Genomic DNA, 24,500 nt, shown 5'->3' on the forward strand with positions numbered 1-24,500 from the left:
TAAAATACTTAGAAATAAATTTAACAAAAGAAGCGCAAGACATGTATACTGAAAATTACAAAATATTGTTGAAAGAAATTAGAGAAGACCTAAATAGATATAAAGACATCCCATGTTCATAAATTATAAGACTTGATTTTGTTATGATGGCAGTACTCACCAAATTGATCTATAGATTCAACAGAATCCAGACTGAAATCCCAGCCACCAGGCTTTCAGTAGTTTGTTTTGGCACTGTAGGACAAGCTGATCCTAAAATTCATTTGGAAATGCAAGGGGCCCAGAATAGCCAAAACAACTTGGAAAAAGAACCAAGTTGGAGGACTCACATTTTGAATTTCAAAACTTACTACAAAGTTACAGTAATCAATACAGCATGGTACTGGCATAAGAGTAGAGATGTGCATCAATCAAATATAACTGAGAATCCAGAAATAAACCATCATATTTATGATCATTTGATTTTCAACAAGAGTGCCACGATAATTCAATGGGAGAAAAACAGTCTTTTAATAAATGGTGCTGGGACAACTGATATCCATATGTGAAAGATTGAGGTGAAACCCTTCCCTCACATCATAGACAAAAATGAACTCAAAATGAATCGTAGACCTAAATATAAGACCTACAACTTTTAGAAGAAAATAGAGAATATCTTTGTGACCTTGGATTAGTCAAAGCCTTCTCAGATATGACATCAAAAGCACAAATGACAAAAGAAAAACTATAAAAATTAGACTTTTTCAAAATTAAGAACCTGTGCACTTCTAAGGACATCTTCAAGAAAAGTGAAAAGATAACAGACAGAATGCGAGAAAAGTATTTCAAATCATATATCTGACAAGGGATTTATCCCAGAGTGTGTAAAGAACTTGTACAACTCAACAATAGATGACAAATTAACCCATTTTTAAAATGGACAAAAGCTTCCTGAAGAAAATGTACAAATGACCATTAAGCACATGAAGATTGCTCAATATTGTTAGTCATTATAAAAATGCAAACCAAACCCACAATGAGATACGATCTCACATTCACTAGGATGGCCAGAATCAAAGAAAATAAGTCTTGACGAGGAAGTGAAGAATTAGAACCCTCATGTTGCAGCATGGATTATAAAGCAGTACAGTCCCTTTGGAAACAGTCTAGCAGTGCTTTAATTTTTTTTTTTTTTTTTTTTTTTTTTCTGAGGCAGGATCTTACTCTGTCACCCAGGCTGGAGTGTAGTGGCAAAATCTCAGCTCACTGCAGCTTCAACTTTCCTAGCTCAAGTGATCCTCCCACTTCAGCCTCCCGAGTAGCTGGGACTACAGGCACGCACCACCATGCCCAGCTAATTTTTTGTATTTTTTGTAGAAATGGGGTTTCGCCATGTTGCCTAGGCTGGTCTCTAACTCCTGGGCTCAAGTGATCTGCCTGCCTTGACCTCCCAAAGTGCTGGGATTACAGGCGTGAGCCACTTCAATATTAAACATAAAGATATGACATTACCCAGTAACTCCATTCCTTGCTAAATGCTCAAGAGGACTGAAAACATATGTACACATAAAAGCTTGTACATAGGCTGGGCAGAGTGGGTCATGACTGTAATCCAGCACTGTGCAAGGCCAAGGTGGGAGGATCACTTTAGGCCAGGAGTTCAAGACCCTGTCTCTACAAAAAATTAAACAATTAGCCAGGCATGGTGGCCCACACTTGGAGTCCTAGCTACTTGGAGGCTGAGGGGGAGAATTGCTCAAGCCCAGGAGTTTGTGGTTACAATGAGTTATGATGATGCCACTGCACTCTAGGCTGGCAAAAGAGTGAGACCCTGTCTCTAAAAAAAAAAAACAAAACTGTTAATTAAAAAAAAGAAAACTTGGGCCAGCTGCAGGGTGGCTCTTGCCTGTAATCCCAGCACTTTGGGAGGCTCAGGCAGGTGGATCACCTGAGGTCAGGGAATTCCAGACCAGCCCGGCCAATGTGTGAAATCCAGTCTCTACTAAAAAAATACAAAAATTAGCCAGGCGTGCTGGCAGGCATCTGTAATCCCAGCTACTCAGGGGGCTAATCAGGAGAATCATCTAAACTGGGGAGGCGGAGGTTGCAGTGAGCCGAGATTGCGCTACTGCACCCCAGCCTGGGCAACAAAGTGAGACTGCGTGAAAGAAAGAAAGAGAAAGAAAGAAAAGAAAAGAAAAGAAAAGAAAAGAGAAGAAAAGAAAGGAAAGAAAGAAAGAAAGAAAGAAAAGAAAGGGAAGAAGGAAGGAAGGAAGGAAGGAAGGAAGGAAGGAAGGAAGGAAGGAAGGAAGAAAAAAAGAAAGAGCTTGTACATGAAAGTTCACAGCAGCACTATTCGTAATAGGCAATAGGAACATCCCAAGTCATAGGTTCTAAGACTTTATTTTGTTATGATGGTAGTACTCACCAAATTGATCTATAGATTCAACAGAATCCAGACTGAAATCCCAGCTGCCAGGTTTCTGTTTGTTTTAGCAGTATATGAATTTGGCATCGATTATAAGCTGCACCCTGATTCAGATATTAAAACATGAACACGAAGTACCTATTACAACTCCATCAACTGATGAGTAAACAAAATAATGTATACATCAGTGAAATATCTGACAATTAAAAAAAAAAAGAAGTACTGATACATACTACAACATAGATGACCCTAAAAAACATGATGCTAAGTGAATGAAGTTAGACCAAAAGGGCCACATAGGATTCCACTTATGTGAAATGTCCAGAATAGGCAAATTCATAAAGATAGAAAGTTAACTTGGTTGTTACCAAAGGTTGAGGGAAGGGAGGAATGGGGAGTGACTGCTAATAAGGATGAAGTTGTTTTTGAGGGGTGAAAACTTTCTTTGAATAAGAGTAGTGACAGTAGGAAGACATTTTTTAAAATTTTTAAAAGAGGAAATATTCGGCTGGGCATGGTAGCGCATGCCTATAATCCCATCACTTTGGGAGGCCTAGATGAGTGGATCACTTGAGGCCAGGAGTTCGAAACCAGCCTGGCCAACATCTCTACTAAACCCCATCTCTACTAAACCCCATCTCTACTAAAAATACAAAAATTAGCTGGGCGTGGTGGTGCGCATCTGTAATCCCAGCACTTTGGGAGGCCGAGGTGGGTGGATCACTTGAGGTCAGGAGTTTGACACCAGCCTGGCCAACATGGTAAAACCCCATCTCTACTAAAAATTCAGGAAAAAAAAAAAAAAAAAAATTAGCCAGGTATGGTGGCCTGTAATCCCAGCTACTCAGAACACTGATGCAGGTGAACTGCTTGAACCTGGGAGGCGGAAGTTGCAGTGAGCTGAGACTGTGCCACCGCCCTCCAGCCTGGGCGAAAGAGCGAGACGCCATCCCAGGGGGGGAAAAAATTGTAAAATAAGACAGTGGTGGTAGCTATACAACTCTGTGAATATCCTAAAAACCCCCGAGTTGCAGGCTTTAAAAAGGTCAATTTTATATGTAATTATATCTCAATAAAGCTATTTTTCAAAAACACAAATGCCAGAACTCATAGAACTCTACACTAAACAATGTGGATTTACTGCATACCTTAATAATCTTTTTTGTTTGTTCGTTTTGGGACGTAGTCTCACTCTGTCATGCAGGCTGGAGTGCAGTGGTGCGATCTCGGCTCACTGCAACCTCTGCCTCCCAGGTTCAAGCGATTCTCCTGCCTCAGCCTCCAGAGTAGCTGGGATTACAGGTGTCCGCCACTACACCCGGCTGATTTTTGTATTTTTAGTAGAAATGGGGTTTCGCTATGTTGGCCAGACTGGTCTTGAACTCCTGACCTCAGGTGATCCTCCCGCCTCGGCCTTCCAAAGTGCTGGGATTACAGGTGTGAACCACCTTGCCTGGCCAATAAACTTATTTTTAAAGAAGATTCACATACCCTCTTATCAATTCTAAGTAATCATCCTCAGAAAACACTAAAGAACATCCAGAAAGATTTAGCTTAAAAGATGTTTAAAAGAAGGAAATAAACATACGTTGAACAGTAGGAGCCTGGATATTTATGGAATACTATGTGGCCATTATGAATGTCATGAGAAATTAATCATTGATGAAAACAGGTAATATATCAGGTCTCAGCAGGAGAGCAGGCACATTCAGATTGGGTAATCTGAGTAGGGTTTAATAAGGATGTTGTTTATACCGCAGGGTGCAGGAAAACCACAAGCTATAGGGCAGTACTTGGCAATCAGAAGCGGGGGTGAGCGAACAGTTATCAAAGTCGGGGAAAAGAGCAGTGTGCAGAGAGCTGCTAGGTAGCCTGTCTTCTGTACAGGGACACAGACAACCAGCAGAGACCCAGCAGGGAGGAACCCTGGGGAATGAAGGTCCAGAACCTGCTCTCCTCTCACCCGAGAGTCTCGTGTTGATGATACCAGTAGATACGGTCAGTGGGACATCAGAGGGCAGGGAGGACCTTAAGAAGTCCATACAGGATCACGGTGGAGAGGGAATGTGAAGGACAAATGGAAGGTATCCAGCACAGATGGTCACAGGAGGAAACAGAGTAGTTTACAAGAAACTACGCTTTAAAAAAAATTACAGATAATATATAACTTAAATTCTGGAACAATTGTGAGGCCAAGGTGGGTGGATCACTTGAGGCCAGGAGTTCGAGGCCAGCCTGGCTAACTTGGTGAAACGCTGTCTCTACTAAAAAGACGAAAATTGGCCGGGCGTGGTGGCGGGCATACCTGTAATCCCAATTACTCAGGAGACTGAGGCACAAGCATCGCTTGAATCTGAGAGGCAGAGGTTGCAGTGAGCTAAGGCTGCAGTGAACTAAGATCACGCCACTGCACTCCAGCCTGGGGGACAAAGCAAGACTCTATCTAAAAATAATAACAACAATGATAAAATTAATAAATAAAAGTTTTTTCTACAAATGTCGGGTATTGCTCTTAAGAAATGGAAACCATGTTCACTATTTTTTAAAGGAACTCAACAGGGCAATAGAATAATTAAAATTCCAACTCTCAGTAAACCCTATTTATCCTTCCCAACTAAGTTTGCTCATGACAGTAAATAAATAAAAGGTGACCTAGGCCGGGCGCGGTGGCTCAAGCCTGTATCCCAGCACTTTGGGAGGCCGAGAGGGGCGGATCACGAGGTCAGGAGATAGAGCCCATCCTGGCTAACACGGTGAAACCCCGTCTCTAGTAAAAAATACAAAAAACTAGCCGGGATTGGTGGCGGCGCCTGTAGTCCCAGCTACTCCGGAGGCTGAGGCAGGAGAATGGCGGGAACCCGGGAGGCGGAGCTGCCAGTGAGCTGAGATCCGGCCACTGCACTCCAGTCCGGGCGACTGAGCGAGACCCCGCCTCAAAAAAAAAAGGTGACCTAACATTATTACATGGATACTATAATTCATTTTGAAGTCATCAATAACAGGAAGGGCACAATTTACTCAGCTTCTTACAAATCACTTTCATTCTTCAAGTACTTGTAATAGTTACGAGATCACAGCATCCTACAATTCACAGGTCAAGTACTGGATTGCTTCTAGCTTGTTACAGAACTTTAAAAGGAAGGAAACTACCATGGTTTGGTTTCCACATGATGTTACATTGGCACAGCCTTGAGTGTTTTAACAGGGACAGCTACTACCACTCACCTTCAAAGCCAGAGCAAGCGATTTTGGCAAGGGATTTGAAAAAACACTGTTTTGTCCTCTGTATAATTTCATTTCCCCAGGTTCAGGCAGGAAGTCAGGTTCTTAGTAATTCTTTGTCTCAGTATTTTGTTTTCACAAGGCAGAAAGTAGCATTTTTCTTGGGGGGGGAGGCGGGTAGGTATATCTTAGTCTCAGGAATGGGACTGCAAAGTTTTGAAACAGACACTCTCCTCTATCCCCAGATAAAGAATCAACGGGTCCACATTTCATGAGATCCAAGAAACCCTCAATTATAAGCTGTACCCTGATTCAGATATTAAAACATGAATAAGAAGTACCCATTATAATCAATAAAACACAGTATGTTATTTAAGGTGATCCTTAACATTTGGAATTTTTTAAAAGCATTTTTAGTTTAAAAGGCTCATACTATTGATGACAGTTTCAACCAGTAGAACTTTGGGGAAGATAACTTCAGACTATGTCACAAAATCCTTAAATTTATATACCCTTTAGCCCAACAATTTAACTCAAGGAACTTTTCCTCAAGAAAAGCACTGGACAAATGTGGACAGACAGACAAAGAAAAAAGATTGCTACAGCACTTGTTATGCTAGTAAACCCTAGAAACACATTAGTTTTAAAATAGAAAACTGGGGAAACCAGGTACGGTACTTCTTTAAGATAGAAAATGGTAATAATTCAAAAGATCCAAGACCATGAAAAATCTTCACGGAATAGTAAAGGCAATCAGCAGGTCACAGATCAGTTAGAAAAACAATCATGAGAAAACATATGCAAAGAAAAAAAGCATAAAAGGAGTTTTAGAAAGAACTGAGAAAATGGAAAGAGAAAATTCAAATTAAACAAAAATCTTCTGGCTGCAACGGCTTATGCCTGCAATCTCAGTGTTTTTGGAGGCCTAAGTAGAACTGCTTGAGGCCAGGAGTTCGAGGCTAGCCTAGGCAACATAGTGAGAACCCTGTCTCTAAAAAAATTAGCTGGGCATTGGCAGTGCATGTCTGTAGTCCCAGTTCCTCAGGAGACTGTGGCAGGAGGATTGCTTGAGCCCAGGAGTTCCAGGTTGCAGTGAGCTATGATTGAGCCACTGCACTCTCCAGCCTGGGTGACACAGTGAGACAGTCTCAAAAAAACTCCTTAGGTAAGGTCTTGCTTTATGTGCAGGATAAGGGCAGGTGGTTCTGCAGCCAGAAACCATCAAACCTTCTAGCTCCCTGGACTTGACCTTCCACAGCTCCCTCTCCTCATATACTTGTCTGGAGGCTGGGCTATGTTGATCAGGAGTGAATTCAAAGTTGGTCTACCATGAACTGGAAGACGCTTGAATACTCATCCCTGCTGCTATAATATCTTGGCAGAGAAACCACTAATTCTCTGTCTGGCATTTGCTGGAGTTAAAATATACCAAAGGAAAAGGCTGGAAGCAAAGCAGCAAAAACTGGAAGCTGAAGAGAAGGCAATGAGACAAGGAGATAACTGAAGAGCAATCCAGGGTATTTTGCTAAGCATTTCATGCACAGCTGTGTGGTTCGGGTCCTGACAACTCTATGAGATACTTTCCAACTGAAAGAATGGCTCACACTGTACATGGTGAAGAGCAGAACCAGAAACTGAACACAAGTGAAATGCATTCAACCACAGTGAGCTATACTGCCTTCCTGAATTTGTAATGTAAAAGTCAGTCTGAGTGAACTGCAGCTGAGAAGACAGTTATCCGAAAATGTGTCCAAGGATACACTCCCAACCTATACCTTTAACTTAAAAGAATGTGATTTTTTTTTTTTTTTTTTTTGAGACAGGGTCTCACAATGTCACCGAGGTTGGAATGCAGTGGCGCAATCCCAGCTCACTGCAACCTCGACCTCCTGGGCTTAAGTGATCCTTCTGCCTCAGCCTCCTGAGTAGCTGAGATGACAGATGCCTACCACCATGCTGGGCTAATTTTTGTATTTTCAGTAGAGATGGGGTTTCACCATGTTGGCTGGGCTGGTCTCAAACTCCTGGGCTTAGGCAATCTGCCGGCCTCAGCCTCCCAAAGTACTGGGACTACAGGCGTGAACCACCATGCCCGACCAACAATGTATAAATGTTTATTTTTTATAAACTTTTAAAAGAGCCATTATTTTATTTTGGTTGGGTGAGGTGGCTCACACCTGTAATCCCAGCACTTTGGGAGGCTGAGGTGGGTGGATCACTTAAGGTCAGGAATTGGAGACCAGCCCAGCCAACATGGCGAAACCCTGTCTCTATGAAAAATAAAAAAATGAGGCAGGCGTTGTGGTGCACGCCTATAATCCCAGCTACTTGGGAGGCTGAAGCACCAGAATTGCTTGAACCCAGGAGGCAGAGGTTGCAGTGAGCTGGGATTGCGCCACTCAATTCCAGCCTGAGTGACATTATGAGACCCACTGCACTCCAGCCTGGGCAACTGAACCAGATTCTGTCTCAAAAAAAAAAAAAAAAAATTGTATTTTGTTTACTAAAAATATGTTTGTAAAACGGGGGAGGAGTCTCCTAAAGCTTACGTAAATTTCCCTTACTTGAGAGAACACACCAGGTGCCCAGTACACTGGGAGAAAACACACTCAAATGAAGGTACATCATTGTGATATTTTAGATCTCTGGGAAAAAGAAGGTTCAACACATTTCCAGAAGTCAGGGTTAGAGGGAGATAAATAATTGAAATAAAAACTTTTACAGCCAGGTGCAGTGGCCCATGCCTATAATCCCAGCACTTTGGGAGGCTGAGGCAGGCAGATCACTTGAGTTCAGGAGTTTGAGACCAGCCTGGGCAATATGGCGAAACCCTGTCTCTACCAAAAATACACAAAAAATCAGCCAGACATGGTGGCCCATGCCTGTGGTCACAGCTACTTGGGAGGCTGAGGTGGGAGGATCACTTGAGCCCAGGAGGGGTCGGTTGCAGTGAGCTGTGATCACACCACTGCACTTCAGCCTGGTGACAAAGTAAGATACCATCTCAAACAAAACAAAACAAAACAACACTAGATCAGAATACCTAAAGGACAATAAAAGAATACATTTTAAATTCTGAAGAAAAACATTTTCAATCTAACACTCTTTACCTAGTCGAACTAGGAATTGTGTATAGAATCAAGATATTCTGAAAGGTGCAAATTTCCATTTCCACATGCATGCTTTCTTAGAAAACTACAAGAGACTTTGTGTCCCCCCAGTGGAAGCAAGGCAAGACAGAGGACACTGGACATGGGAAGCAGAGGATCCAACCCAGGAAAGAAAGGAAGAGAATCTTCAGGGTGATGGTGCAGGAGAGCCCACTTGGCCAGCTGTGCGCAGGCCACCAGGCCAGAGGCTCCCAGAGAGGCCAGTCATGAGGATGATTCTGACAGAATACCCGAAGTCTCTCAGCTTCTTGACAGGAGACTTAAATAACTAGGGTTAAATTAGTGACTAAATAGCTGGAGAAATGTGAAACGAGAAAACAGAATTACTAACACCAGGGCAAACAAGAAATTGGGCAGGAAAGGAAAAGCATTCATAGTTCACTCAGTGGGTCAGTTGTAAGTGGTATGTACAGTGTCATAGGTCAACACTGGCTGATCTAACCCAAATCACCTGAAGACTACACAGCTGTCCCCTGACTTAACAATGAGGTTACATCCTGAAAAACCCACCCTAGTGGAAAGTATCCAAAGTCAAAAATGCATTTAATACCCCTAGCCTACCAAACACCATAGCTGAGCCTAGCCTACCTTAAACGTGCTCAGAACACTTAGGTTAGCTTACGGCTGGCAGAATCACCCGGCAGCACAGCACGCTGGAGAGGATGGGTGGTTTGCGCTGGTGATGGTGTGGGTGACTGAGAGCTGACCAGCATCATGAAAAAATATCTACCGCGTATCACTAGCACAGGAAAAGAACAAAATTCAAAATTCAAAGTATGATATCTACTGAATGCATACTGCTTTTACAACATCTGTAAAGCTGAAAAATCCTAAGTTGAACCATCATAAGTGGGGACCTAATTGGGAGACAGGAAGAGGGTATGTATAATTGGAGGCGGGGAAGAGGGCATCCCAGCTAAAGCCTCACCTTTCAGAGTAGAAAGGCAACGGATAATGTCTACCACTGGGTGGGTGAGGGAACACCAGAAACCAGCATTATAAACATGCTGTTTAGAGCTCTAAGAGATGAAGACAGAGAAACGTACATTTCTGCCTGTAGGACCGACTCTTTAAAATATGGGCATAAGGTGGAGCACAGTGGTTCATGCCTATAATCCCAGCACCTTAGGAGGCCAAGGTGGGAGGATTGTTTGAGCCTAGGAATTTCAGACCAGCCTGGGCAACACAGACAGACCCTGTCCTCAGAAAAAAAATTAAAAATTATCCAACTGTGGTGGTGCATGCCTGTGGTCTCAGCTACTCGGGAGGCTGAGATGGGAAGATCGCTTGAGCCGGAGAGGTCAAGGCGGCATGACGGTGCCAACTGCACCCCAGGCTGAGAGTGCAAAACCTTGTCTCAAAACAAAGCAAACAAACAAAAAAGTGCATAATTATCTGTCAAAAATAAAAACTATAGTGGTAATAAGGGTGATTTTGCTTACATGTTTTCCCATCTTTTTCAAAAAACTTATATGAAATCTAAAAGGACACATGCTAACATGTCAACAGTGACTATTTCTAGTAATGGGATTGTGGGCCATTTACATTTCTTTCACTTTGTATTTCCTGAAAAGTGCAGTACACAGAGCATATTGATCATAAATCAGAAAAAAAAAAAAAAAGGCATTATGCTTCATGCCTGGCCCAAATCCACCCCAAGGTAGAAGGCCCATCTCCCTCATTTTAGCTTTTGTTTGCGCTGCTGAAGCAGAGGAGCCTGCCAACTCCTCCATTTGCACAGCAAATATTTGTTGAAGTCCTAAAAGCCAGGCCCTGCAAGGCGATTCTAATACCTTCGGCTTTTGAGTCTCCTGAAGTCCTCAATACCCGCTGAGACAACCAGCTGGGAGACGAGCTAAGCCAACACTTCTCATACCTTATGTGCACTATGACCACCAGGAGCTTCACAGAGCAGGTCCGGGTGGGATCTGAGACTGGGGGAGCAAGCAAGCTACTTGAGGTACACAGGATTTACTTCAGGTTTCTCAAAGGAACCGGCCAGGTCTTCAGTCACTTCTGCACGGTGATGGCGTGCCCATTCTCTAACTCCCACACAGGCTCGATTTGAATTCCCAAATATTTAACAGAAGTCTATGAGAGATGGCAGAAGGGCATTGCTGAGGCAGCTGGAAGCTGTCTCAACTGTTCGCAGTTATTAGCAGGGCCCTGCAGAAAGGCAGGCCTGGGTTTGAATCCACGCTTCACCATCCACCGGTGTGATTTACGTCCCCTCTCTAGGCCTTCACAGGGGAGGGTGGTCGTGTGGATTACACGAGGGTATGAGGACATCTGAAGGGCTTGACAAGGCTCTGGTACACGAAGAAGACTCAAACAGTGACCACCTCTAGCTGCTGACAGGGCTCCAGTTCTTTCTCAGCCCATGAAGGACTGACTGGGACTTCTGGGGAGATCACGTGAGTTTCCAGCCTCTATGCCCTCCAATGGAGAGAAGAACGCCCATGCCCTGCCTCCTTCCCAGGAATGTTCTGAGCCTAAACCAGGATGTGCACAGCACCTTGCAAAAGACCTCTTTGGTCCTAAAACAGGTTGCGGCACTTGGATTTTATTCAGTAAAATTTTCCTGACTCACCTCAATGTTACTACCGGGGAGATAAATTAGGAAAAGAAAGAAGCCCTTTCCTCTTCCCCTGATCTTAGGAAAGCTTTATTTTCAGGGAGGAAGCCATCCACGTGGAGATCAAGTGAGAAAGGCACCAGGTGTCTCTGACACTCAACACAAACTCAATAGCCACTAACCCAAGTATCCTGCTCCCAGGATCTGCTGCCGCACCGAGAGGGCCCAACAAGCTGCATTTCTCCCACAGCAAGACATCCTGAGGATCACAACCCTTTCTTCCCAGGACAGCCAGAGTTTGTTGGACCTTGTTTAGACAGTCTTGCACTTTGGGAAGAAGGCAAGGCTGAGCAAAACCGTTCCCTAAAGCCCGCGGGAAGATCTGAGCAGGCTCCATCCCGAGAAGCACGGCGGAAGCACGCGCCGGGGTCCAGCTGAGCCCCCCGCCACCCCCGGCCCTTCGGCACTCACGATCTCGGCCACGATGAGGAGGCCGGGCAGGGTGCGGAGGAACTCCCGGTCGTAGGCGAAGCTGCTGCTGCTGGTGGAGAAGTTCTCTGCGAAGGAGCTGGCGGTGGTGGTGACCGTGTGCGAGCGGGCGCGCTGCGGATCCTCCATCGTCTAGCCACTGCCGGGCTGGCGCGTCCCCGGGGACCCCCGGCGGGTCTGCGGCTGGACGCGCGGCCCTGCGCCCCTGGGACACAGGCGCGGGGGAGGGGAGCGCGGCCGGCGCGGGGCAGGGGGTGCGAGGGAGCGCCCGCCGGGGGCTGTCCAGGCGCGGCGCGTGTCCCTCGAGTGCGCGGCGCCCCTAGCGCCTCGGTGCGCGGGCTCCCGAGCTGCGCCAGGGCCCTAAAGGAAGAGGAGAGCGAGCGACGGGAGGCTGCCGGGCAGCCGGGAAGGCGGTGGAGGCCCGGAGGAGGGGAGGGGGCGTGGAGAGGGGCGGGCGGGAGGCGGGCAGGAGAGGGACCGCCCCGCGGAGGCGCAGCGGACGCCCGGCCTCTTCACCTGTTGCCCGACTCCCGGCGGCCGAGAAGGCGCCGCGTGGCACCCAGGGTGGCTGGGTTGGCAGCCCGGCGGGCGGCGCGGAGGAGAGGGCGCAGGGGTCTTCCCGGCCGTCTTCCGCTCCCCCTCCCGGCTTTTGCCTCTGTCAGGCCCCGCCTGGCCCAGGCCTGCGGCCGCCAGTGACCTGTTTCCTTCCACCTGGGCGGGTCGGGGGCTGCTGGCCTTGGGGCCCCTTAGGGAAACCCAGGCCTCCAGGAACCCCGCCGCTCCAGGACTCGGCGCGGAGGGAGTGACTGAGCGACGACCGAGGCAGGGAGTGATGTGGTACCGCGAATGCTGGGGAAACGGCAGGAATGATGACCCGGCCGGACCTTAGACCCGAGATCGATGAGAGGCCGCCAGCACTGCCCGGGAGTCGGCCCGCGCTTCTCCCCCTCCTGCTTCGGCCGCCGCCAGACCCCGGTGTTATTTCCTGCCCCTCCTGTCGGGAACAATTTGAGGAACCAACTTAATCGCTTGGCTTTGAGGGCGCGACGCTTCCAGGCGCTCTCCTCCGCTGTGTCCCGCGAACCCGTGGAGCCTGGGTGACGGCGCCTGGGCCGGAGGAGGGGAGATGTTTGGGGTCCCTGGCCAAGATGAATCAGCGTGACCGTCCCGTCACCCTTGAGGGGAAAAAAAAAGTTTCAAGAAGGCTTGAAAGGTGTGATTTGTGTAAAGTTAACTTTAGGACAAATGAGCTGTGCTTTCCTGACATGGGAAGCAGATGGGTGTCCTCATTTAGTGAGGCAGTTTGTAACAGGGTCAGGAAGAACTGAGCTCGGGTGCTTGCGTTTATCGGCTGTATGACCCAGGGCCAGTGGCTCTACTTTTCGGGCCTCAGTAATGCAGTCTCTAAAATGCAGGCTTTGACAGATGGACCTCTAAACAAAAAGATTATCTTCCTATTGGTCCCTCCTTCTATTTTGTGAAACGGTAGCAAGAAACATCTGGAAGCCACCAAAAGAAAAGGAAATAAGAAAAGGAAGAAAAGGCTATAAATCGAGGGTAACTTTGATTCACAGTGAAGGCATTTCTCCTGATGTGTTCCAAGACAGGTTAAAAAAGAGATCACAAGGGACATTTTCTTCACAGTGTCTTATCGAATGTGCTGAGAAGAAAGCAAAAGCGACAATCTAATAAGACAAGGAATTAATGTCATTTAAGTCTAGGACCTAGCCAGGAAGACCTCTGGGAGTAAAAGTGGAGGCTTTAAAAGCATGGCAAAGATGGAAGATGCGGAGAAATTCCATCCATGTGTATTTGGTAAGCACTTTGGGCTGGTGGGTAAATTCTTAAAATTTAAAATATAACACTTTTCCCTGGAGCAGTAGTTCTCAAAGTGGTCCTTGAACCAACAGCAGGTAAGTTCCCTGGGAGCTTATCAAAAATGCAAGTTCTCAAGCCCCACCCCCAGACCCACTGAATCAGAAACTCTGAGGGTGGAGCCAGGAAGCTGTGTTTGAACAAGCCTTCCAAAAGACACTGATGCATGCTGAAGTTAGCTGCTGGTTTAGAGAAACTGTTAATGAGTATGGGGAAATAGATACATACATGAAATGGCTGGAGGAGATTCAACCATCATGCATGACATTTAGTGAACGCAAAAGACAGGGAGTCTAGACAACTCTATTTCCATAATACAAAGGACAATCCTCTCTTAAAATTCTTGGGGTCAGATGAATTTCTAAATTCAGATTTTGTTTTTCAATTTAGAAAGGTAAAATGTGCATGTATCGTATATTACATAGTACCTTCGGTAAGGTCTGGGGTGACTACTAATTTTCTGCAAAGAAAATCATGAATTACATAAGTATATGCTTGGATTATCTATTGCAATGTAACAAATGTTCACAAAACATTAGTGGCTTAAAATCACCATTTTATTTGCTCAGAAATCTATTGTGTCAGGAATTTGGGAAGGGTTTGGCTGGCAGGTTCTTCTGCTTTGCATGGTGTGATTGGAGTCATTTACTCAGCTACTTTCAGTTGGTGACTTGGCAGGGCTAGAAAATCCAAAAAGTCTTCATTCCCATTTGAGCATTTCAGTGCTCTTTCAACTTGCCTCTCCGTGCAACTTTGGGCTTTCTAACGGTATGGATAAGCTCATGGTGGTTGGGCTTCTACCTGGCAGCTGGCTACTGGAAGAGACTTTCTAAGATGGGCAAATGCAGAAGCAGATCTCTTAAGGCCCAGCCCTGAAGGCTACATAGACTCATTTCCACCACATTCTATTGGTCTAAGCCAATGAATGACAAGGCCAGCCAGATTCACGCAGAGGGGAAACAGACACCACCTGTGGATAGGAGGAGCAGTAAAGAATTATGGCTGTCTTTTAATCTAGGTGAGATAAAGACAAAGATAATAAATAGCTTTGCATCAGTTTAGGTTATGTTTTTCTACCAAATATGTTTTATGCAAGCTCAGGAAAAAATGTTTGGTTTTCAGCTTTTGAGATTTCAGAATTGGAGAGAAAAAAGTATACACTGGTTGCTTGAAAACTATCTGCCCCTTTTTAACTACTGCCTACATTTGGGTGATTATCTTCCACCTGAAACTCTACTGATTGGTGCCCATTCTTCCAATAACACCCTTATCCTGTCCACCTTCCATCTTCCTGCAAGAATTATTGTCCTGAAACCCCAGGTTAAGGTACCACTCTGCACAGCATAAAGGCCTATATAAGATAGTTCAGCCTATCTCTTATGATCCCTTTTCTCAACCACTCTAGAATGCATACTGTTTCAGCCCCAGATACACTTTGCATATATCTCTGTAAGTGTGATCACTTTATGCCCATAGCCAGCTTTCCTCTTTGCCTAAAAGCCTCCTACCTTCACACAGAGCTCAGAATCTGCAGTCTTCATGGTCCATTTTAAATGCCTTTTCTGTGATTTCTTTGGATTTCCATGAGCTTTGTTCTTTTCTTTTTTGTTTTATAATTCATTGATTTTATGCACTTCTTTTTACTACTTCTCAAGAGATATGAATTACCCTTCCTTGTCTGCCCCCTGCTATAGGAGGTATTGAACGAATGCTGAGGCCCAAACTTTTTTTTTTTTTTTTTTGAGACAGGGTCTTGTTCTGTCACCCAGACTGGAGTACAGTGACATAATCACAGCTCACTGCAGCCTTGGCCTCCTAGGTTTAAGCAGTCCTCCCCACTCAGCCACCTGAGTAGCTGGGACTACAGGCAGGCACAACTACATCCAGCTAATTCGTTTTTTATTTTTTTGTAGAGATAAGGTCTCACTTTGTTGCCCAGGCTGGTCTTAAATTCCTAAACTCCAGTGATCTTCCCACCTCAGCCTCCCAAAGTGCTGGGATTACAGGTGTGAGCCACCATGCTGGCTCCAAACTTCATTCTTAAGTACAGAAAAATGTCAAAAGAAAAGCTAAGCCCTGTACCCCTATAATGCCTTAATGCAGAAGAGAGCTTCAAGCTGAGACTTCTGGGAAGTATTTGATTTGTAAAAATGGTGAAGAAAATGGAAACAGGTACAGCCCAAGTGACACCGCATGTGCCAAGATGAGCAGGTCCTGTGCAAATAGATACAGAAAAATCTAAGATCTGTTAGCATGGAGTGTAGGGTAAAGGATTTATGCAGAGTCTAAAATATGGATGCCACAAGGCCATATTACCCAATGAGCCAAAGTTATGAGACACAGCACTCTCAAAGGTCTGTGGGGTCAAGGCCATTCAGTGGAAGCCCAGGACTCATTAATAATTGAAAGAAAACAATGGACAGCTTATAACTTCCACCTGCTCTCTGAGAGAGGACCAGGGACATTCCCGTTTTTTAGGTAATTTTCATAGGTTTATGTTTCTCCTCACTGTTATTCTAGTTTTAAATTCTGGTAGTTTAGGCCAGGCGTGGTAGTTCACACTTGTAATCCCAGCACTTTGGAAGGCCGAGGCGGGCGGATCACGAGGTCAGGAGATGGAGACCATCCTGACTAACATGGTGAAACCCCGTCTCTACTAAAACTACAAAAAATTAGCCAGGTGTGGTGGCGGGCGCCTGTAGTCCCAGCTGCTCGGGAGGCTGAGGCAGGAGAATGGTGTGAACCTGGGAGGTGGAGCTTACAGTGAGCTGAGATAGCGCCACTGCACTCCAGCCTGGGCAACAGAGCGAGACTCCATCTCAAAAAAAAAAAAAAATTATGGTAGTTTCATGCAAGAATCATCAATGGATGTTGGGCGAAAGTGTGATGAGAAAAAGGATATTTACATCATCTCTTAAAAAATAGAAGTAACAAAGAAAATAACAAAAAGATATCATTTCAAAGTCTTCAGAAGATACTATTCTCCCTTTGAAATTCATAACTGTACAGGGGAGAAACCTTTGGGATGTCACCAAACATTATATATCTCCTAATATGATATAGTGAGAAGGATATAACATCACTTCTGTGATATTCTTACCAAATGCATAACTTGAATTTAATCCTGAGGAGGGTGCAGACAGACTGAAATTGAGAGATGGTTTATTAAGTGTCAAGTTCATGAAAGACAAACACTGAGGAACTGGTCCATACTAAAACAGACTAAGGAGACCTGACGGTGAAATGCAATGTGAAATCCTGGATTAGAGCCTGGGCTGGAAAAAGAGCAATAGTGGGACAATTGGTGAAATCAGAATAAATTGTATAGACCAGATAAACATTGTGTGTTACATTGATACAATGATAACATTGTATTAGTGTTAATTTCATGATTTTGAGTCCTTTTTTTTTTTTTTGAGATGGATTCTCACTCTGTCACCATGCTGGAGTGTAGTGGCACAATCTTGGCTCACTGCAACCTCCAACTCCCTGGTTCAAGCGATTCTCCTACCTCAGCCTCCTGAGTAGCTGGGATTACAGGCTCGCACCACCATGCCGGGCTGATTTTTGTATTTTTAGTAGAGACAGTTTCACCATATTGGCCAGGGTGGTCTCAATCTCCTGACCTTGTGATCCACCTGCCTCGGCCTCCCAAAGTGCTGAGATTACAGGCGTGAGCCACCGCGCCTGGTGATTTTAATTCTTGTACTCAGGTAAGTATTAACATTTTGAGTATCTGGGTAAAAGTTTATATGAAATCTTTTTACTATTTTTGCAACTTTTTTTTTTTTTTTTGAGATGGAATCTCACTCTGTCGCCCAGGCTGCAACCTCCACCTCCCGGGTTCAAGTGACTCTCCTGCCTCAGCCTTCCAAGTAGCCGGGACTACAGGTGCCCACCACCATGCCCAACTAATTTTTTGTATTTTTAGTAGAGACGGGGTTTCACCATGTTGCGCAGGCTGGTCTTGAACTCCTGAGCTCAGGCAATCTACCCGCCTCGGTCTCCCAAAGTGCTAGAATTACAGGCCTGAGCCACCATGCCCAGCCTATTTTTGCAACTTTTTAAAGACTGAAATTGTTTCAAAAAGAAAAGTTAAGAAAATAAAAATAATTACTTATGGTTGATTAAAAATAGAGCTCTCTAATCCAAACAGTAGTTCACACTCTCCAGGCAGACTGGATTCTGTGGTTTATCCATCTTAGAACTTCCTGCCTCCCTTCATCGTGCTATTAATACTTGTCTTGTAGGGAAAGAAATCAGGAGCTTGGCTGAGAAGTAAGAGTGTTCTTCCTACTCCAGTCCCCAAAGCCACCAGTCAGCCTAGTCCATCTTCAGTTTGAAAATAGGAAGAGATGGAACCTACATCCATTCACTAATGAACTTTTGGATCTCGGGTGGATTTGAGTTCCAAGAGGCTGTGTCAATTTGACCAGAGGTTTGCAGCCCAAATGACAACAGGGTGAGGCATATAAGGTAAGAAAATAAGTGGATTGAGCCAGATTGTTTTCAGAATGGCCTCTTGAATTGTATTCTTCTGAACCAGACACATTTGGGCTTACATATTAACTTTGTATCAAATTCTTTACTTACACAAAGAGTATGTTCACTGTATTTTTCTCAAAACATATGACCTCCTGGGTCTCACTCACATTTTTCTCTTTAGTTTGAGACACAGGGACAAGAAATACTTCCCTTTCCTCTTCCTATGGGGAAAATAACACTGGGAGAAACTGCGAATGTCGTGAAATCAGCCCCAGCATTTGAACTCCGTTGGGGCAGAATAGGGAGTTGGGGTGGGGGCAGGGAGTCTGTGGTGAACAGGAGCACGAATGCTCTAAAGGGGCCATCTCAGTTTCTGCCCCACCTGATTATTGCCTTAAAAGAATTTGGGCCTAGTGGTCGGGCGCGGCGGCTCACACCTGTAATCCTAGCACTTTGGGAGGCCGAGGCGGGCGGATCACGAGGTCAAGAGATTGAGACCATCCTGGCTAACACGGTGAAACCCCATCTCTACTAAAAATATAAAAAAGTAGCTGGGCATGGTGGCGGGCGCCTGTGGTCCCAGCTACTCAAGAGGCTGAGGCAGGAGAATGGCGTGAACCTGGGAGGCGGAGCTTGCAGTGAGCTGAGATTGCGCCACTGCACTCCAGCCTGGGTGACAGAGCGAGACTCCATCTCAAAAAAAAAAAAAAAAAAAAAAGAATTTTGGTCTCGTGTTGACAGAAATCCCAATTTTTATTAATAAATATTGGCAGCTAGTATCCTTTATTTCAAAACACAGTGTGTCGCCTTTGTGGGCCAAACAAGCATATCTGAGAACCATCATTTGATGCCTTCAGATTCAGACAAAGCAAGGAGACTTTCTCTTCTCTCTCCAGCTGCCTCAGACCCCAACCTCCCTGCAAGGCCCTCCAGAGGCCTCAGAGGACACAAAATTTGGGTCAAGAGGGTGACTCTAAGCGCAGAGTAGCTGGAGGAAATATTTAGAAGAGTGGTGAATAAAACGTGAAACAAATGGGATGCTGCTAATGGCAGAAGAGGGCTTTCTGAGCCAGGGAAGTTTCAGATTGGGAGACTGTGGAGAGATGTTAAGAATTAACTTATTTAGAAGTAGGCATTCTTAGAAGATGTAATAATAGCTAATTTATTGTTGGCCTATTTTGTGCCAAGCACTATCTTAACTCTTTGAATAATTTTATTAGGTCACTAATTATAAAAAAAATTTTCTGTGTGGGGGCAGTGGCTCATGCCTGTAATGTCAGCACTTTGGGAAGCCGAGGTGGGCGGATTGCTTGAACCCAGGAGTTCAAGACCAGCCTAGGCAACATGGTGAAACCCTGTCTCTACAGAAAATACAAAAATTAGCTGGGTATGGTGGCGCATACCTGTAGTCCCAGCTACTCACTTGGGAGGCTGAGGTGGGAGGATCGCTTGAGCCCAGGAGGTTGAGGCCGCAGTGAGCCATGATTGTGGCATTGCACTCCAGCCTGGGAAACAGAGCAATACCCTGTCTCTTTTAAGACAAAATTCTTATGAGTCTTGATCTTAATGAGAAAGATGGGTTTCTCAAAGTTCTTAGCTGCATCCATTGGCTCAACATTTATTTATCTAATATGCCACTCACTATTAAAATATACAACTCAATAAGACACTATCCCTTCCCGTAATGAATAGGTCATCAAGAGAGTGAGAGAGACCAGTACATCAGTGATGGGTGGGACCCCTGCCAGGCCACAGGTGGGCCCAGGGCCACCCCCATGTAAGGGGAGGATGGTGAGGTCAGCCTGGGGCTCAGGCAGTTTCCTCAAGGAGCAGCCATTTAAACTGTTTTCAAGGGCCATTCAAAGTTAGCTAAGGAAAGAACAAGAGGACAGAGGAGGAAATTCTAGAAGGAGGGACACCACCTGTCCCAACAAGATGCATTATGACCAGTGTGTTTGCTGAGAAATGCAGCTACAGGGAGTTTCAACCCTCTGCCCCCGCAGCATAGGAGACAATGGGCCATCCCTGCTCCCTCTCCATTCCTTCAATAAACATTCACTAAATTGTGCTTGGCAAGGGGCAGGACATTCCATCAATGAGCATTTATGAAGCTTGAGGTCAAACCATACTCACATCCTGTTCCAGATAGTGAAAGGGCACAGGGTGTGTGTGTGTGTGTATAATCTTAGAAGGGTGAAATCCTTGAGTCTTTTCCTGGTCTTCAGACTTTTTACTTTTTTTAGCAATTGCTTTGACAAATCAGTAGAAAATTTAAATTTCTATATATACTTAAATGTATACACACATACATTTTTCCACAAAAATCAGTAAGAGGACTGGAGGATGGGGTGGGGGTGGGTGGATACACACAGTTAACTTTGTCCTCTGTAGGGTGGCTTAGTTAACCCCAAATCAGGTTGCAGAGCAGAAAATAACTGAGGTTTGTTGAAGAAAGGGCAGGTTTACCTGAAACATGTCTTGAAGGGGCCCAATTCAAAGAAGGAAACAGCATTAATGACAAGCGGATGGAAACCCATGAATGACTGTGTTTGTGGATGAAGCCCAAGTGAGATGGACATTGGTTTTAGAGAAAAGATCAGCTGAGTTTGGAGGACCTGCTCTAGGAGTTCCGTGGAATCATGGGAAATCGCAAGGCAGTGGCTGCTAAAAATACCTTGTGCATGTTAATAGCACCTTGTTAAAAGTACATGGGCCAAAACTTATAGGCTTTATTTGTATTTTGCTGACAAAAATTCTAGGCCCCCTTAAAAGGTCTTGGAAAAGGTGAATATGAAGGTCCTAATGCCAACGCCTTTCTATGCCCAAGGAGGAGCAGGAGCCTGTCCATCCAAAGCTAAAGAAGTGCCACGATGGTTGCAAAATTAAATCAGAAGCACATCAAAAAACTGGACAGCAGGCCAGGCATGGCAGCTCATGCCTATACTCCCAGCACTTTGGGAGGCTGAGGCGAGCTGATCGCTTGAGCTCAGGAGTTTGAGACCAGCTCAGGCAACATGGTGAAACCCCAATCTCTCTCTCTTTTTTTTTTTTATTATTATTATACTTTAAGTTCTAGGGTACATGTGCATAACGTGCAGGTTTGTTACATATATATACTTGTGCCACATTGGTGTGCTGTACCCATCAACTTGTCATTTACATCAGGTATAACTCCCAATGCAATCCCTCCCCCCTTCCCCCTCCCCATGATAGGCCCCGGTGTGTGATGTTCCCCTTCCCGAGTCCAAGTGATCTCATTGTTCAGTTCCCAACTATGAGTGAGAACATGCGGTGTTTGGTTTTCTGTTCTTACGATAGTTTGCCGAGAATGATGGTTTCCAGCTGCATCCACGTCCCTACAAAGGACACGAACTCATCCTTTTTTATGGTTGCATAGTATTCCATGGTGTATATGTGCCACATTTTCTTAATCCAGTCTGTCACTGATGGACATTTGGGTTGATTCCAAGTCTTTGCTATTGTGAATAGTGCCGCAATAAACATACGTGTGCATGTGTCTTTATAGCAGCATGACTTATAATCCTTTGGGTATATACCCAGTAGTGGGATGGCTGGGTCATATGGGACTTCTAGTTCTAGATCCTTGAGGAATTGCCATACTGTTTTCCATAATGGTTGAACTAGTTTACAATCCCACCAACAGTGTAAAAGTGTTCCTATTTCTCCACATCCTCTCCAGCACCTGTTGTTTCCTGACTTTTTAATGATTGCCATTCTACCTGGTATGAGATGGTATCTCATTGTGGTTTTGATTTGCATTTCTCTGATGGCCAGTGATGATGAGCATTTTGAAACCCCAATCTCTACAAAAACAAACAAAACAAAACAAACCCCTCCCAAAATTAGCTGGACATGGTAGCTCATACCTGTAGTTCCAGCTACTCAGGAGGCTGAGGCAGGAAAATCACTTAAGTCTGGGAGGTTGAGGCTGCTGTGAGCCACATTTTCGCCACTGCACTCCCTGGCAACAGACAGAGACCCTGTCTCAAAAAAAAAAAAAGGCAGAGTAATTACACCCATAACATGCCTCACCAGAAGACTCTCTGAAAGGAACACATTAGGCAAGCAGTTTACAGAGTGGTTATTTGCTTATCAGGTTATTTTGCTTTAGAAAGAATTAATTGGAGGGCTCTTCTGAGCCAAAGGAGCCAACAAACATTTAAGTGTTTGTTTATGGACAATAAACTATTTGAGGAGACATGATGGAGCTGAGAAATTTAAAGGTGGCTAGGGTCTTTAAAGAGTTACCACCAAGAAACATCAGTAAAATTTCAACTTTGTACAAAAGATATATTTAAGTGTGCAATCTTGAAGAGTTACTGGCAAATAAAAGGTAAAATGTATTACAGGATTTTTCTGGAAATTGTATTGCCTATCTTTTATAATGTCAAGAATCACTCCTTTGTTTTTTAATTTCCATGTTCAAATCCACTTTGCTGGAAGGTAAGTAATTGGTCCTTCGGGCCCAGCCTGTGCCTGCCTTGGGAGTTGGGGGAGAGGCTTTGGGCCCGGGTTTCTAGGCCTCCCATTGCACAAGCTGAAGTAATGTTAGCATTAGGTGTATGACTGCATGACACACTGTTCCTCCCCTCCCTTGACCTAGTGAATCTGTAACCAGAAAAGCCAGATCTCGTGACACATTGGGAGGGTGGGGGCTGGTGGGGAAGGAGCAGGGGACGCCTTCATGGGAGCCGTGCTTTCACAGTGGGGAGTCCTGATGCCTTGCCTGTGAGGGCCTTCACAAACTTCAGAGCATGATGGCACTGCCAGAGAGAAGAGAATTCACCATGGACCCCTAGCCTAGTGCCTGGCAGATGGTAAGCATTCAACAAGATCTGGAGAGAGAATGGGGTTAGAAAACATGGTACTTTTCATAAAGTCAGAATATTATGAGGCTTCCAAACATGGCATTGTGGACAGGTAAGATCCAGCTGGGCACTGAGCCTCACATATTGTTATTATTTTTCTTCTCTCCATCTCTAGGAATGGTGCACATTCGCTTTATCACACAAGGAGGAGTTTTATGCAGGGTTCTTTGTTTTGTTTTTTTTTGAGACAGAGTTTCACTCTTGTTGCCCAGGCTGGAGTGCAATGGCAGGATCTCAGCTCACTGCAACCTCTGCTTCCCAGGTTCAAGTGATTCTCCTGCCTCAGCCTCCCGAGTAGCTGAGATTACAGGCATGAGCCACCAAGCCTGGCTAATTTTTGTATTTTTAGTGAAGACAGGGTTTCACCACATTGGTCAGGCTGCTTTCAAACTCCTGACCTCAGGTGATCCACCCTCCTCAGTCTCCCAAAGTGCTGGGATTACAGGTGTGAGCCACCACGCCCGGCTGTGTTTTGTTTTTGTTTGAGACAAGAGTCTCACTTTGTTGCTCGGGCTAGACTGCAGTGGTGCAAACATAATTCACTGTAGCCTTGACCTACTGGGCTTAAGCAATCCTTCCACATCAGCCTCCCAAGCAGCTAGGACTACAGGCATGCACCACCATGCCCAGCTAACTAAAATTTTTGTTTGTTTGTTTTTTATAGAGATAGGGTCTTACTATGTCACCCAGGCTGGTCTCAAATTACTGGCCTAAGTGCTCCTCCTGCCTCAGCCTCCCAAAGCACTGGGATTACTAGCATGAGCCACCATGCCTGGCCTTATGTAGGCTTTTTGTTTTGAGATGGAGTTTCGCTCTTGTCACCCAGGCTGGAGTGCCATGGTGCAAGCTCGGCTCACTACAACTTCCCAGGTTCAAGTGATTCTTATGCCTCAGCCTTCCGAATAGCTGGGATTGCAGGTGCCCGCCACCATGCCTGGCTAATTTTTTGTATTTTTAGTAGAGATGGGATTTCACCATGTTGGCCAGGCTGGTCTCGAACTCCTGACCTCAGGTGATCCACCCGCCTCAGCCTCCCAAAGTGCTGGGATAACAGGCGTGAGCCACCACGCCTAGCCTATGTAGGCTTTTTAAGACCCAAATTAGAGATTACAATCACGTTCCTTCTGTAGTCTTTTCACTTGTTTTAACTACCCAAATATGGCAGAAACTCTGGTTGTTTGCTAGTGTCCACTCTTCCCTCCTAAAGTTATAGAATTCTAAAACTTTAGCTGGACACACAGCCACCTGATTAAAGATATTTCCCAGTCTCCCTCACAGTTAGGGGTGGCCAAGTAGCTACACAAATAAAAATAATAATAGTTTATACTCTTATATGTGCTGAGTAATTATCCTAAATGCTTTAGATATACTAACCCATGTACTTTTCA

At 45.0% G+C, this 24,500-nt stretch overlaps 1 protein-coding gene and 1 pseudogene across 2 annotated transcripts in view; one reads left to right on the forward strand and one right to left on the reverse strand.

The window, feature by feature from the left end:
- Positions 1-12,285, reverse strand: part of CMTM8 (CKLF like MARVEL transmembrane domain containing 8) — a 137,401-nt gene extending 125,116 nt beyond the window's left edge. For both annotated transcript variants that reach the window (XM_023192284.1, XM_023192283.1), the window contains exon 1: positions 11,846-12,285. In XM_023192284.1, coding sequence (XP_023048052.1) covers positions 11,846-11,992 — 147 coding nt within the window. In that variant the 5' untranslated portion in view covers positions 11,993-12,285. The remainder of the gene's footprint in view (positions 1-11,845) is intronic.
- LOC111526528 lies at positions 6,959-7,133 on the forward strand (annotated as a pseudogene).
- Positions 12,286-24,500: the final 12,215 nt, after the last annotated feature.

This window comes from Piliocolobus tephrosceles, chromosome 2 (assembly GCF_002776525.5).
Source record: "Piliocolobus tephrosceles isolate RC106 chromosome 2, ASM277652v3, whole genome shotgun sequence".
Classification (NCBI taxonomy): Eukaryota; Metazoa; Chordata; class Mammalia; order Primates; family Cercopithecidae; genus Piliocolobus; species Piliocolobus tephrosceles.